General features: G+C 47.8%; 1 protein-coding gene and 1 non-coding gene across 2 annotated transcripts in view; one reads left to right on the top strand and one right to left on the bottom strand.

Annotated features, from left to right (window-relative positions):
* Positions 1–13218, top strand: part of MREG (melanoregulin) — a 51699-nt gene that overhangs the window by 3670 nt on the left and 34811 nt on the right. The window contains exon 2 of the mRNA XM_037132324.2: positions 10621–10780. Within this exon, the coding sequence (XP_036988219.2) occupies positions 10621–10780 (160 nt within the window). The remainder of the gene's footprint in view (positions 1–10620; positions 10781–13218) is intronic.
* On the bottom strand, positions 316–443 carry LOC119039551 (small nucleolar RNA SNORA33). The gene has a single exon (XR_005080635.2). It is a non-coding gene; the product is annotated as a small nucleolar RNA SNORA33 (small nucleolar RNA).

Below are 13218 nucleotides of genomic sequence, written 5' to 3' on the forward strand. Positions count from 1 at the left end.
GGTCTGTGTGAGTTGTACTGCATCCAGCATCTAAAGGAGGGTGAGAGGCTGAAGTGGTGACATACGCCTTCCCTGTTCCATCCCTCCTGAGCCTTAGTAGGTGGTACTTAGTGCTTATGGTGTACTAGGCACTGTCATAAGTGCTCTGTGTCTATTAATTTAATCCTCGCCATAACCCTATGAGGCGCAGTTGATTCTCGTTATGCAGAGTAGTTATTTCTTCTTTTATTTTATTTTTAATTTTTATATATTTTTATTTTTTATTGTTATTTTTAAATTTTTAAATTTATTATTATTATTTTTTAATTGTTAATTTCATGTAGCCATTTTCAGGGACCTTAATGACTTTAATGTCTTTAAGGCTCATAACATGGCTTTACTATTGCCAGCCCTCTGAATTTCCGCAGAAACACATTCAGGTAAGCAGACTTATTGACTGGGTTCAGAGTAGTTATTTCTATCAGTCACTGCAAATACTGAATTAAACAGTATCGAGCCATTGCTCCAAGGGGAAAATCCAGGGTTAGATTCCTGCCCGCCGATTCGTCAGCTGATCAATACATACCCTGTTTTATGTGCGTTTATGCTAAAGACCCTTAATTGCAGACATATTGTTGATTCAGTAACATTGAACTTGCTGCCCACAGTACTGCAACTCAGGCCCAAATAAAACTCTTCTAAGGCGCACATGCTTGAAGAGCGTGTTTTCTAAACAGTGAACTCACCAACAGAAAGCACAAAAATGTAACAACAGCAACAGCAAAAAAGTGGCACTAAATAGACCAGACCACCCAAAGGACGCGTGGTTAGAGTATGGAAGCTGAAACAAAAGCGCGGCGCCATGTTGGACCTCAGCAGTGAACTTGGGCCTCAAGCCGAGTGAGGAGAACACCAGGAGGACTGATCTGGGGATTGCGGAGAAAGTGTAAGGAGTGGGCAACTTTGCAGGTACAGAGTCTGGGAGTGAGCCATGAGGGCTGACAGTAATTATGGCCCTACCTCCTCTTGACAGGTGAAGAAACCGAGGCATAAGAGCTTCAGTAGCTTCTCAGATGGCTGAACTGGAGTTTGAATCCTAGTATCTTCCAGGCCGGCAGACAGAGCAGCAGCCCCATAGTGTGCAGGGAGGCGTGTAACTAGCTGTTTGTGTGGTGGTGCCAGAAGTTGTGTTTGAGGTATGAGACTTGCTCTGAATCGAGACGGGGGTTGCTGTAAAACACCGGCCCTATATTTCTGTAGATGGCCGGTGAGACCAGGTGCCAGTGGGAAAGAAGGCTGGTGGGTTTAAGACACTTAAAGGAGAATCACCACCCAGCCTCGAAGGACAATAATCTTTTACAGGTGTAGAGTTTTCATTTCACAATGCGGACTCACGTGACCCCTGAGCAGATCAAATTGTTTTCTGCCCTTGGAAGGGCTTTAAAAAAACATTGGCTACTGTTCAGACCAGGGCCCCCATGGCCTGACTCCTGTCCCCAGAATGTACTGCTGGGTTCCCCGAGCTGACGCCAGTCCCCAGGGCCTCCTGCAGAGCCTGCGGTTTCCAAAGCCTGCAGCCCCAGGCCAGCCGCTGACTCCGGGGAAGGGACAGCGCAGGTGCCGAGGGTCTCTGCTGCAGGAAGAAGCTCCTGGTTCTCCTCGGAGAGTCTGGTCCAAGGCCTGTAGTTTTACCTTCTTGAAGGACAGAGGAGAGAGAGGGAAGGGTCTGGCTGCTGTTCTCAGAACAGGGCCTCCGGTCCAATGAATTTGGGGTAAGTGCTTTCCCCAAGATGCCAGCCACTCGAAGTTCCTAAGAGGATGACTTTTAAAGGTTTCTTCCCAGGCAACCCGCTATAACCCTTCCCCAGTTTTGTGGCTTGCATCAGTCAGCCTTAGTAACCTTGGAAATTCCCAAGAAGATGAAATTTCCTTCTCCTAACACGTCATGTGATCTAGGTTTGTTGGAACTTTTCATTCTCTAGATATCTCAAGGTGAGCTTATCATTACACTTTTGTTTAAAAAGTAAATTCTGCATGAGTGTTAGGTAAAATAGTTTATTCTGTTGGTGGCTGAAGTCCTTTTTTGTCCGGTAAATAAATATTTGTTTTGTGCCAATTCTATACTGTGCACTCTTTTGCGTTTTAAAGGAAATAATTGGTGAGACAGTATCTATCTAATGAATCCCTGTACTGCCTGACATGTAATAAGAGTTTCCTGAATTGCTTTTCACATATTGTTTTCCTTTAATTTTTTAAAATGTGTGTGGGTACATGTGATATCAGACTAAAAACATACAAAAGCATGTACAGTATAAAGAACAAGTATAAAGTGAATACTCTACCATCTCCCACGGAAGTGGTTGCTGTTGCCAGCCCAAATTCCCTACCCCCGATTGTATCCAGACCTTTGGGATAGTCATTGTTGCGCTTTTCTTTATAGCTTTACCACCCATGCACGCATCTTAAACACCTACTTTAGTTTGGCCTGACTTTAACCTTTACATAAGTGGGATCAAACTGTGTGTGTTCTTGGCGAGACTCGTCCAAGTCACCGTGTGTAGCTTAGTTTGTGGTTCTCATTGCTTCCTAGTATAATTCATTGTGCTCCCTCCTGCTGCTGGTGGACTTTTGGGTGGTTTCCAGTTTGGGGCTATTCTGTATGATTTAGATTTTGAAGTCAGCACATAAAGCGAAATTGTTCCTCCTTCAGCCACCCTGGCTTCCCCCTGGGCCCTCACATACCTGCCTCAGGGCCTTTGCACTTCTTGCCCACCCTGCCTGGAGCGTTTTTCCTTGGTTTACATGAGTGGGTAACTCCCTCGCTTTACTGATTCAGCTCCCTGTTCAAAGTCATTTCATCAGGAAGTTCTCCCCTGCCCACCCTCTTTAGAAGCGCTACTCCTGCCTCTTCCCTCAGCCCTTCGTTCACTGGGGATTCCTTCAGAGCCCTGATTACCACCTGACATAAAATATGTGCTGCTTGTTTGCTTCTTTCCACAAGACTCAGAGCCAGACCCACCTTTGTACGTTTAAACAGCTAGGAAATGATCTGTGAGTCTGGAGACAGCGATTCCAGCCTCATTTCTACCATTGAGAGCCCCCTGCACTGGGGAACCAGCAGTTCATTCATTCAGCAAATACCTACCAACATCTATGAAGTGCCAGGTCCTGTTCGAAGCACCAGAGCAGAACAGGTACAGATGCGGCCTACATGGAGCTTTTACTGCAGGGAGGGGAGGCCCCCGCACAGGAACCTCAGCCGGTGAGTTAGAGACTCCTAAGTGTGTAGGAAAAAGACAAGACTGAGTGGCGGCAGGGGAGCATGCTTGTCACTGTACATAGATTGGTCAGGGTCGGAGGAGGTGGCATCTAAACAGAGACACGAAGGTGGGGAGGGAGGGAGGCAGGTGGGCGTCCACGGGGAGCACATTGCAGGTAGAAGTGTCAGCCAGTGCCAGGGCCTGATGTGGGCCTGTGACCAGTGGGCACAGGGAACAGCAGAGGCCAGAGTGGCCAGGTGTCCCGTGGGGCCTTAGGAACTGCAGCAGGACTGTGGCTTAAACTCTTATGTCAAGTGGGAGCCCCTGGAGGGTTTTGAGGGAGCGCTGATGTACTATGATTTATGTATTAAAAGGATCATTTTGGTTGTTGTAGTGAAAATAGAAGTGGTGGAATTAATGGTAGAGAGAGGTAGGTCAGTGGGAAAAAAACAAAACTATTGCAAGAATTCTTATGCAAGACACAGATGCCCTGGCTTTGGTGGTGGTGGCAGAGGTGGCTGTTTTGAAATGTATTGTTGATAGGATTTTCTGATGCATTAGATGTGGGGAATGAGAGAGCCAAGGATGACCTGAAGGGTTTTGGCCCGAGCAATGTGAAGGATGGGGGCCCCACCCTCCGAGTGGGAAGACTGCTGGCGAGAGGTTAGAGGGGAAGTTCGGGTGCTTGGCTTTGACTGTGTTGAACTTGAGTTGTCTGTTGGACATTCACGTTGTTGTGGGAAGAAGGTGGGTAGATACGGGACTCTGGGATTTGACAGAAAGGTCTGAGCTGGGGATGCAGGTACAGATTCAGGGTTCCTCCTCATATAGATGGTATTTAAAGTCGTAAGACTGCATAAAGTGACCAGGAGTGAATGCGAGCAGAGAAGGGACCCAGGATCGAGTCTAATCTTTGTGAGCCCCCTGCAGAAGAAATAAAAAATGATGCTTCCCAGGGTTGTTGTCTGGGCCACCGTCAAGCCTTAGAGCACTTAAAGTAATACATGAAACACAGTCACACAAGGCCATGTCTCAGCCAGGGAGCGGGAGGCGTGAAGGGTGGCTGCAGAACAGGGAGCGGGGCCAGAAAAGAGGTTCTGGTGTCTTCCTTCCTGCACACTGAGGTAGGCCATACCTGTAGTGCTGAAGGAAGTCATGAGCCAGGTGCTTGAATGCTGAGAAAGCTCCAAGAATCTATGCAGCAGTGTTTGAAGTTGGTGTTAAATAACGTTTAAACATTGGATGACTATGCAACCGGACGGAGTGGTGTATCTGACCTGGAAGCAAAGAAGGAAGGGAGGAAGGGAAGGAATGAAGAAGAAAGAAGGATCTTAGATTATTCACCTGCTTGTCCATCAGGAGGTTCCCATAGTGGGAGGAAGGGGAAGGTCTGGAAGCCAGGGGCCCAGTAGGCGGCCTGTTCCTAGTGGGGAATCAGACTAAGAGGCCTTAGGTAGTGAGGGGGCGGCACCCAACCAGCCAGCCTCTGAGGTCGGGTTTGGTTGCTATTAACAGGAAACTTTATCTCACCACTGGTTCAGAGCTTCAGCTGTGAACCAGTGATCGCAGGCACAGGGCCGTCTCCAGGGATAGCAGTGAAGTCCCTGGGACTGACCACGTCGGCAGCCAGCCTTGTGTGCGGGGCATGTTGTGGGTCTTTCTCAAGTTTTTACTCATGGTCCTTGGTGGTGAGGACTCACAGGCAAGCTGTTGTAAGACACTTCTGTTCCTTGTAGCACTCCGCACCGAAGCCCCAGGCGTGGAGTCCAGAGTTTCTAAGGCTTAAGTCTCCCTTTAACTCTAGACCCTATTGAAATATAAGACTCCCCTGCGATTTGGTCTTGTGCCCCAGGCGGTATTGGGGATGGAATCTGAGACTCATCTCATCCTACCCTTTTGGGAGTAAATGCAGTTTCTGCTTCTAACGTAACTTCAGAGCCACCTCTCAAGTGCCTGAGGTTAATAAAATATGTATCACCATCAGATGGTGGCCAGGGGCAAACAGCTGCTGTCACTTTCTTCAGTGCGTTTTAGTGATCATTATGCAGGGGGTGGAGGCAAAGGGAAGCTCCTGATCCAGCGCCCCCTTCCTCCCCTCTTTCTGTCTTCCCAGGCTTCTACACCCAGACCCCTGGGCCTTTGCACTGCAGTCTCTTTCCACAGGCCCCTGGGTCCTCCACGGTCTCCAGAGGCTCCCAAGCTGCTTCTCCAGTGGTTTGGTTTAGGCTTTTCTTTGTTCTGCTCTCTCCACCCGAGGGCTTAAAGTTTTGCAGCAAAGTGATTGCTGCCTCCACAGGGTGGTGATGCAGGGAATGAGGAACAGGGACACCCGTGCCAGCGCTTGGAACCCGGATCCCGGATCCCGAGAGCCAGGCCGGGTCTGCCAGATCCTGCTGAGTGAGCTCACACCCTCGTTCACTTTCATCTTGACCAGGGTTTTGATAAAATTATTAAGCAGGTGATATATTTAGTGATAGAAACTACCTTTACTATGACCCCAAGAAACCTGACTTGTAACTCGGATGAGGAAGAACGTGGAGGGAAGGAGGTCCCGGTGGAGGAGCTGCAGAGCCGAGAGGAGAGGCCGCGCTGCAGAGGTGAGCGGGTCAGATCCCTCCCGCGCCTGGGAGGCGGCCTCCCAGCAACCAGCACCGGGAAGGGTCCTTGCTCACTCAGAGGCAGAAGATTGTGTCCCGTGGGAGCCAGTGACTAGGCAGAGCCTGAGGCCCGTGGGGCGCCAGGGGAGCACTGCCCCTGACGAGGGCAGAGATGTGGGAGCACTCGGGAGGCAGCACCTGCCTGGAGACATGAGCACTTCTGAACAGGCCCGGTGGTGACCCTCCACGAGTTTGGGAGCTTGATTCGAGCCTGTTTTACATTGGCTGGAGCCACACCCATTTGTGTGTGTGTGTATATGTGTGTGCGTGTATGTGTGTGTGTGTGTTAGAGACAAAGAGGGGTGGGAGAGAAAGGGAGAAAGATTGAGATTGTAAGAGGGTTGGGGGACTGGCCAGGGAGGCAGCTGTCATAGTCTCCTACATGGGCTATTAAACAGAAAGTGGCCAGATTATTTGCGGGAAAATGTCAGTATTGCTTATTCAGGCAAATAGCAGCTGATCTGTAAACCTCCTACTTTAGGAAAATCTTTAAAAAGTGGTCACAATGTGTTGTATCTGGGATTTTCTTCAGCCGACTGGGGGCCCAGCTCAATGCCCTCCATTCAGCAGTTGCTACTAAAGCAACCACTTGTTGCTTGACCCCGCTGGGCACCCTGGGGCGTGAAGGAAGTGCTGGATATGATCCCTGCTCTAGGGAGCTCATCAGCTTGTTGAAAAGACAGGGCTTACACAAACAAAACAAATTTAGGAAAAAGCAAACACCATTTTCAGGAAAGAGCGGGGGTTTCCTGGCCTGAGTTGTACTGGCGTTGGCAGCCGAGGTCCCAGCTCCCGGGCCGAGGTCCCAACTCCCGGGGAAAGCTGTGCCCCGGGGTCACCCTGGAGGAGAAGCCCCAGAGGAATACTCCGTGCTGCACTTCACAGTGCAGTTGTTGTCTGAGCCCCTCTGTGGGTGCATCCCTGTCACAGCGTTGGGGTGTCCAGTCTTGTGTGGGTGCTTGGAGACCTCCGTCAGGGGCTCGTGCTGGGAGGACTGACCCCAACTGGCTGCTGGCCCCACGAGAAGTCAAGCAACTCCCTAGGCTGGTCCCAGTCTGCACAGTGGGACAGTGCTACCGCCCTGTCACCCTTTTGACCTCAGATGGTTGTGTCACAGGAGAGGTGGAGTGTGGGAGCCCTGCCCCGTGCAGTGCAGTGGTGGTTTATTGTCGCCACAAACTCTGTTCAGGCAGAAAAGAAATTGGAGTCAATGCCTTTCATGTTATCAGCACTTCACGTCTGTTCCCTGTTTTCCCAATGTTCTCTCCTCCTTGGCTCTCACCTGATCTCTCCAGCGCTCTCCCACCCCGTCCCTCAGGTCTGGCTATTCCCCTGAGGTCTTCCCTCACCTCCACTCTGATCCCATGGCTTCCGAGGTGCCTTTCTCCCAGGTCCAGATCCCCCCTCTCTGTGAACATCCTGCAGGCTCCCAGCTCAGCCGTGGCTTCCTCCGGGCCAGCCCTGACCCCTCTCCTTGCACCTCTGCTGCTGCCACTTCCCTTTCTCCGATGCTGCCCGAACCCACCCTCTCGGTTTTCATTCCCACCCCTGTTTTCCTAGCCCACACCCTTGTCTGCTCTCACCACAGCCAGAATCTCAGTATGTTTAGCATCACGTATGTGTTTATTTGGCATTAGAACTCTACCATTTCTATGCTCCAAAGAAATCTTCGTATCTCCAACCATAAGAGCAGCTGTTCTGGTTGTGGTGGTCTGTGGACTCCTCTCTCTGCCAGTGGGGGACCCTGTCCGTCTTCCGCTCCACTTCTCCCCAGTGGACCCCAGGCCCCGACACTCTGTCCTCAAAGAGGGTGGCATGGAAACCACACCTACCCTCTTGGGGCAGCCTCAGAGCTGTCTTCTTCCTCATGCAGAGCTATTTCTCTAAACCCCAGGTCTGACGAGGCCTGAAATCCCCTCATTAGTGTGTCGTGGTTCAATGGAATGAAGCCTGAACTCCATCCAGCACTGTCCTCGGTCTGGCCCCATCCCCTTCTCCTCATGGCCCCGCGCGTCCCTCCCTCTGTGTACCGTGTGGTATGGCTCTGCATGGACACTTGGAATTCCCAGCTCTGGGATAACTAAGCCTCTGTACGCTGCGACTGTGCTGTTCCCTCTGCCAGGAATACCTTTCCCCTTGCTTCTCTTCCTGGGCAAAAGCTATGTATTCCTAAGGTCTGGGTTAGATGTTGTCGCAGCCACGAAACCTTCCCTGCACTTCCTTTTCATATGAACATAAAATTTGTCCCTCCTTCTCTACTCCTACACATTCTGTTTATACTTTTTGAAAACAATTCACTTATCTCATTTGCATTATAGTCACAACAAGCAGGGACAATGTCCTATTTATTTTCAAGTCACCAAAGCACCCAGCCCAGCACCCAGTCTGCAGCAGGCACCCATTTCCATGTTTGTTAAGTAGACAAATAACTGAATGAAGGAATGAATAAATTTGACATGCTCCCTAAAGCCCCACTGGGCAGGACACAGAGGCATCAGGTGTGTCACCTGTCATTGGCTTATCATCCTTAAGAAGAGACTGTGGGAGGGTTCCTGCTATTGAACCCCAATTTGGACATTAAGACTTTGCTTCCTGTGGTGAGATTTCTTAGTACCAACTACTGAGTAGCTCATGTTTCTTTAAATCTTCAGATTGACCTTAAGCCCACCTGTCAGTCACTCCTGTCCTTCCTTCCCAGATGCCATCTGTTTATCGGGGCATCTTCCACCTGTCCTCATATGCCATTTCCTCCTGTCACACTGGCAGGTGTGTTTGCACTCCTTGGTCATGGGGCATTCTAGCTGCTCAAAGAATGGCATCATTCACCTTCCAGGTGGGAAGCCATGGAGTATCCACTTGCTGCGTATTTTTGAATGGTGTGCTTTTCTTCAGGTCCACACCTTCATTCGAGTTCTGATACTTCTCCTGTCCATCTGAGATACCTCAGCTGCATGTTAGTGAATCCCCAGATCCACTTGACCCCTCTCAAGCATTCACCGCACTTCAGCTGGAAAGATCTTTAAAGTTATACTACTGTTCATGTGACATCACAGTCCTTCTTAAACCCCGCCCACATCCTACCTTGCTGTTAGGAATAAAGACACGTTTCTTTTTTTTTTCAAAAAATTTTATTTAGTTATTTTTCAAGTACATTTTTTGTCTATTTCTCCCATCCCAGCCCCACCCCGCCCCGTGCTCCCCACCTCCCTCCCATTTCCACCCCCCTTAGTTCTCGTCCCTGTGTCCTTCCTATTTGTTCCTCCAAATCCCTCCCCCTTTTTTCCCCTTAACTTCCCTTCCCTCTCCCCTCTGGTCACTGTCCCCTTGTTCTCTATTTCAGTGTCTTTTTTTTTTTTCTGCTTGCTTGTCTGTTTTGTTGTTCAGCTTCCTGTTAAAGGTGAGATCATATGGTATTTGTCTTTCAAGCACCTGGCCTATTTCACTCAGCATAATGCTTTCCAGTTTCATCCATGCTGTTGCAAAGGGTAGTAGCTCCTTCTTTCTCTCTGCTGCATAGAATTCCATTGTGTAAATGTACCACAATTTTTTGACCCATTCATTTACTGATGGGCACCTAGGTTGCTTCCAACTGTTTCTAAAGAACGTTAGGACACATGGCCCACAAAGCCCTGTGGATCTGGTTCCCGCCATCTTCCAAGCTTCTCTTCACTCTCTGGCCAGTGTCCCTTGTCTTCAGAAGCACCCTGCTCCCTCTCACCCCAGGGCCTTTGAACATGTTCTTTCCGTTGCCTGGAACCCTGTTCTTATTTTTCAGTGTAAAGCTCAAGCACCCCATTTTCACAACGCCGACCTCCCGTTAACTTTCAAGGATCCCTAACTCCCCCTTTATAGCACTTAGCACAGTTTTTAATGATCTGGTCATGTGGTCATTTATTAATGCATTTTCCTACCTAGACTCTAGTGAGGCCCAAGGACAAGCGCCATATCTGTGTCACTCACAGTTTTATGGAACTCCGTCATTACCGTGGAGTCGGTGCTTCGTACATGTTATCAGGGGAAGGGGGGTTGCCCCAGTGTGACCCTGCCTGTCTGGCCCCACAGAAATTAACTGGGACTCTGTTCAAGTGTGTCCTGGGTATGACTTCTGCCACTCATCCCCCAAGCCCAAGGGGGAAACTGCCTTATAAAAGGTAAATCGTAAAACTGGTGTGCAAAGTGGGGCTGCCGAGGTTCTCACTCAACATCCCGCATTGTTTACTGAGACTATTCAGGGATGCAGGTTTATTACTTAGTTTTCTTGTAAGGGAATTGATAGATACTATATACTATTGTATTTTAGATTTACAATGCTTCCTGAATTCAGAGCCAGTAAAAAAATTTTGTCTCTTTATATTGTTTTCTTCTTGTAATCATGCAAGATCTAGTCCCTACTGAATTTCCCCCACCACCACTTTTTGTTTTGTTTTAGCTGCAGGGTACTCAGTGCTACATTTCATGTTTAACATAAAGTAAAATTGCCTCTGCCCAGGTGTCTGATTACCTCTCTTCTCTGTTGTTTTTAAAGTGACTTTTTTTTGTTCTATTGTGTTATGCTTAGTTATTAGAGACAATGCAGACCCTTTTTATAAGAAATATATATTAATATATTGCATTATATGCTATATAATATACACCGTTTATTTTATTTATATTACATGGTCTACATAGGTTGTATATATAACGTATATTACAAAACCCTCATACACCTTTTCTTTATACCATAGTGACACCAATCCATACTCTTCATTTGGAGCAACTCTGGAGAGAGAGGATGAAAAGAACCTGTGGAGCATGCCTCACGACGTGTCCCACACAGAGGCGGACGATGACAGAATCCTGTACAACTTGATAGTCGTCCGTAATCAGCAGGCCAGAGATTCAGAGGTAAGCGCCCTTGCAGATGGTGCTGTGTGCTCATTCATGGCAATGTCCGGTAAGAGCAGGGAGGACTGAGAAGAATGAAGGGTGAGATGTTTGACCCGAAGGTATTTTAACCACATGTAGTTGGTGATTATAGTTGGTCTTGGTAGACCTGCCTGATAAACAGGTAGGACCTATTTCTAAGTTATTACCTTACTGATACAAATTACAATAGTCCAGAAACAGCAGGGCAGGAAGACTGTGAAGGTAGTCTGCCATCCTAAGTGCCTTAACCAGTCCATCTCTCATCTCTCCAGGTGTAGGAAGCCATGGTTAGAAGATGCAGATTGAACTTTGAAGGGTGCATTGCATGATCACCGGTTCTGAATTAGTGGGGCCTGAGGTAGTTTTATTTTTTCCCTATGTATAGCTCCTTAAATTGATCAAACAGCAGTATATCTGCCATATTTGAGATGACCTTTGTTATAAGGCTTGATGGACTCTTAACCCAAAGTTAGTGGTATGGGAACAGTAGAATAATGAAAAGGGGAGGACCTAAGAGAAAGCAGCACTGGAGACCATGTTTTATTTTCTCTTTTATTTCAAAACTAGTGCTGTATGGTATTCTATGTGTAATACAGTATAACGTAGTATTGAGTATCATTTTCCTCGGTTTTCTAACTTCTCTACATCCGTCAGCCCTGAGTAGATAGATACCTGTGAGAAACGTAGACACCTCTGTAGATTGCATGCGTCTTTGTACCTCATAGTAATTGAAAGGAATGGGTGTTTCATTTCAACATCAGACTCTGGCTCTCAAGAAAAGCTCTGCATTTGTGGCAAGGGTGGGGGTCATGGGCGTTGTCTGTGTGTTCCTTCTGTAGGTTTCTTTATTTTTGCTAATTAATTGCTAGCTGTTTTTCAATCCCCAAACCATGCTTTAGCAGGAGGTGATAACTTAAAAGTGCTATATATATCCTGGTTCTTTTATTCTGGGGTGGCTTGGATGCCCCTGTGGGGGGTTAGAGGTGGGTATGGAGGTGGGATCAAGGGGTGGGGGAAGGGCTGACAGTTGCCTCTGGTTCTTGAGGCCTGGGGCAAGGCTGGGCAGGAGAGTCTCACCATGGCTGTTGATGAGTGTCCATTCTTGAGTGTGGCATGCTGATGGGGACAGCTTCTGCTAGGTAGCCATCACAGGGTGTAACTCAGGGGCATGGCATCCTGCTAGTCCTGCTCTGCACTATCCCTGGCTTCCCATGTCTCCAGCACAGTCCTCTTCTTGAAGGGTAGTAATACCTGCAGCTCATCACATGTCTGCTGCAGCCAGGAAAGGTGTCCTAGCTGCCCTCCCTGAGCACGTGGACCAGAAGGCAAGACCGTGTTTCCCTTTCATTGGTGGGAAGAGGAGCCAGTCCTTTACTGTGTTGGGCCGACCAGATAGGGTTTCTGGTGAGAACAGAACTAACTAGTCTTTTTCCTTCCTCTTCTCCCCGTACTCTGCCCAAAGCCATAACAGCAATAGGGCCATGATGTATGATGTCCTTCTGCACATGTGAAAGGGGCTGGATCGGGTGTTTAGAGCTGAGCCTGGCAGCTGTCTCAGGAGGAGCTCCTGCTTCTCTGGCCTGTTTGTGTTCACTTTTGAAAAGATGGTAGCGGAGGCAACACAAGCTACAAAGCATTCTGAATAGATACAGCTCCAAGTGGCTGTCACTTCCTGGCTATTCTTGGACCTGTGTGAAGGGGCGTCCAGGAGGGTTTTTCTTCTTCTTGCCTAAGACATGAAGCCAAGCTCACCTCTAGAGGAACTCTGTGACCGAGACAGACAATCAGATAATAGGAAGATGTGAGGATAATTATACAAGAATGGCTTTGAAATATCTTCGTTCACGGTGCTTCCTTTTTTAAGGGTAAAATACATATTTTTATATACACACACACACAAGGTATACATATATAATATGTAATTAATGCATTACAATACTTTATATATGGTTTAAATTTTTTCTTACATTTTCTTCTCCATATTTGAAATGCATATAAAGGCATGTATTAATAGTTTCATTCATTTTGCCCACAGATTGCACATTACAGACACTTCTGAACCGTGCTTTTTTTTCCACTCAATAATACATTTTGGACATTTTTTTTCATTTCAGTATGCTTGCATTTATCTTACTGCTTTTGAGGGCCAATCTCCTGGGTGGATTGGCCATCATTTAATCAACTAGTTTCAAGTAATGGCTGGTCGTTTCAGATTTTTTGCTTTTAGAAACAATGCCACAGTGAACATCCATGTGTATTTATATGACCTTCCGTCATTTTTTCTGGACCAGAGAGCATGTGCATTTAAAATGGAATGGTCGCAGTGGCTTCCTTCTTGGAGGAACCTATGAAAAGCACTTGAGGGAGCAGAACTGAATAGCATTGGAAGTCCATTCTGAGCGTAAGGGGAGCAGCTA

This window comes from Artibeus jamaicensis, unplaced genomic scaffold (assembly GCF_021234435.1).
Source record: "Artibeus jamaicensis isolate MK-2021 breed Jamaican fruit bat unplaced genomic scaffold, CSHL_Jam_final contig_1015, whole genome shotgun sequence".
NCBI classification, from domain to species: domain Eukaryota; kingdom Metazoa; phylum Chordata; class Mammalia; order Chiroptera; family Phyllostomidae; genus Artibeus; species Artibeus jamaicensis.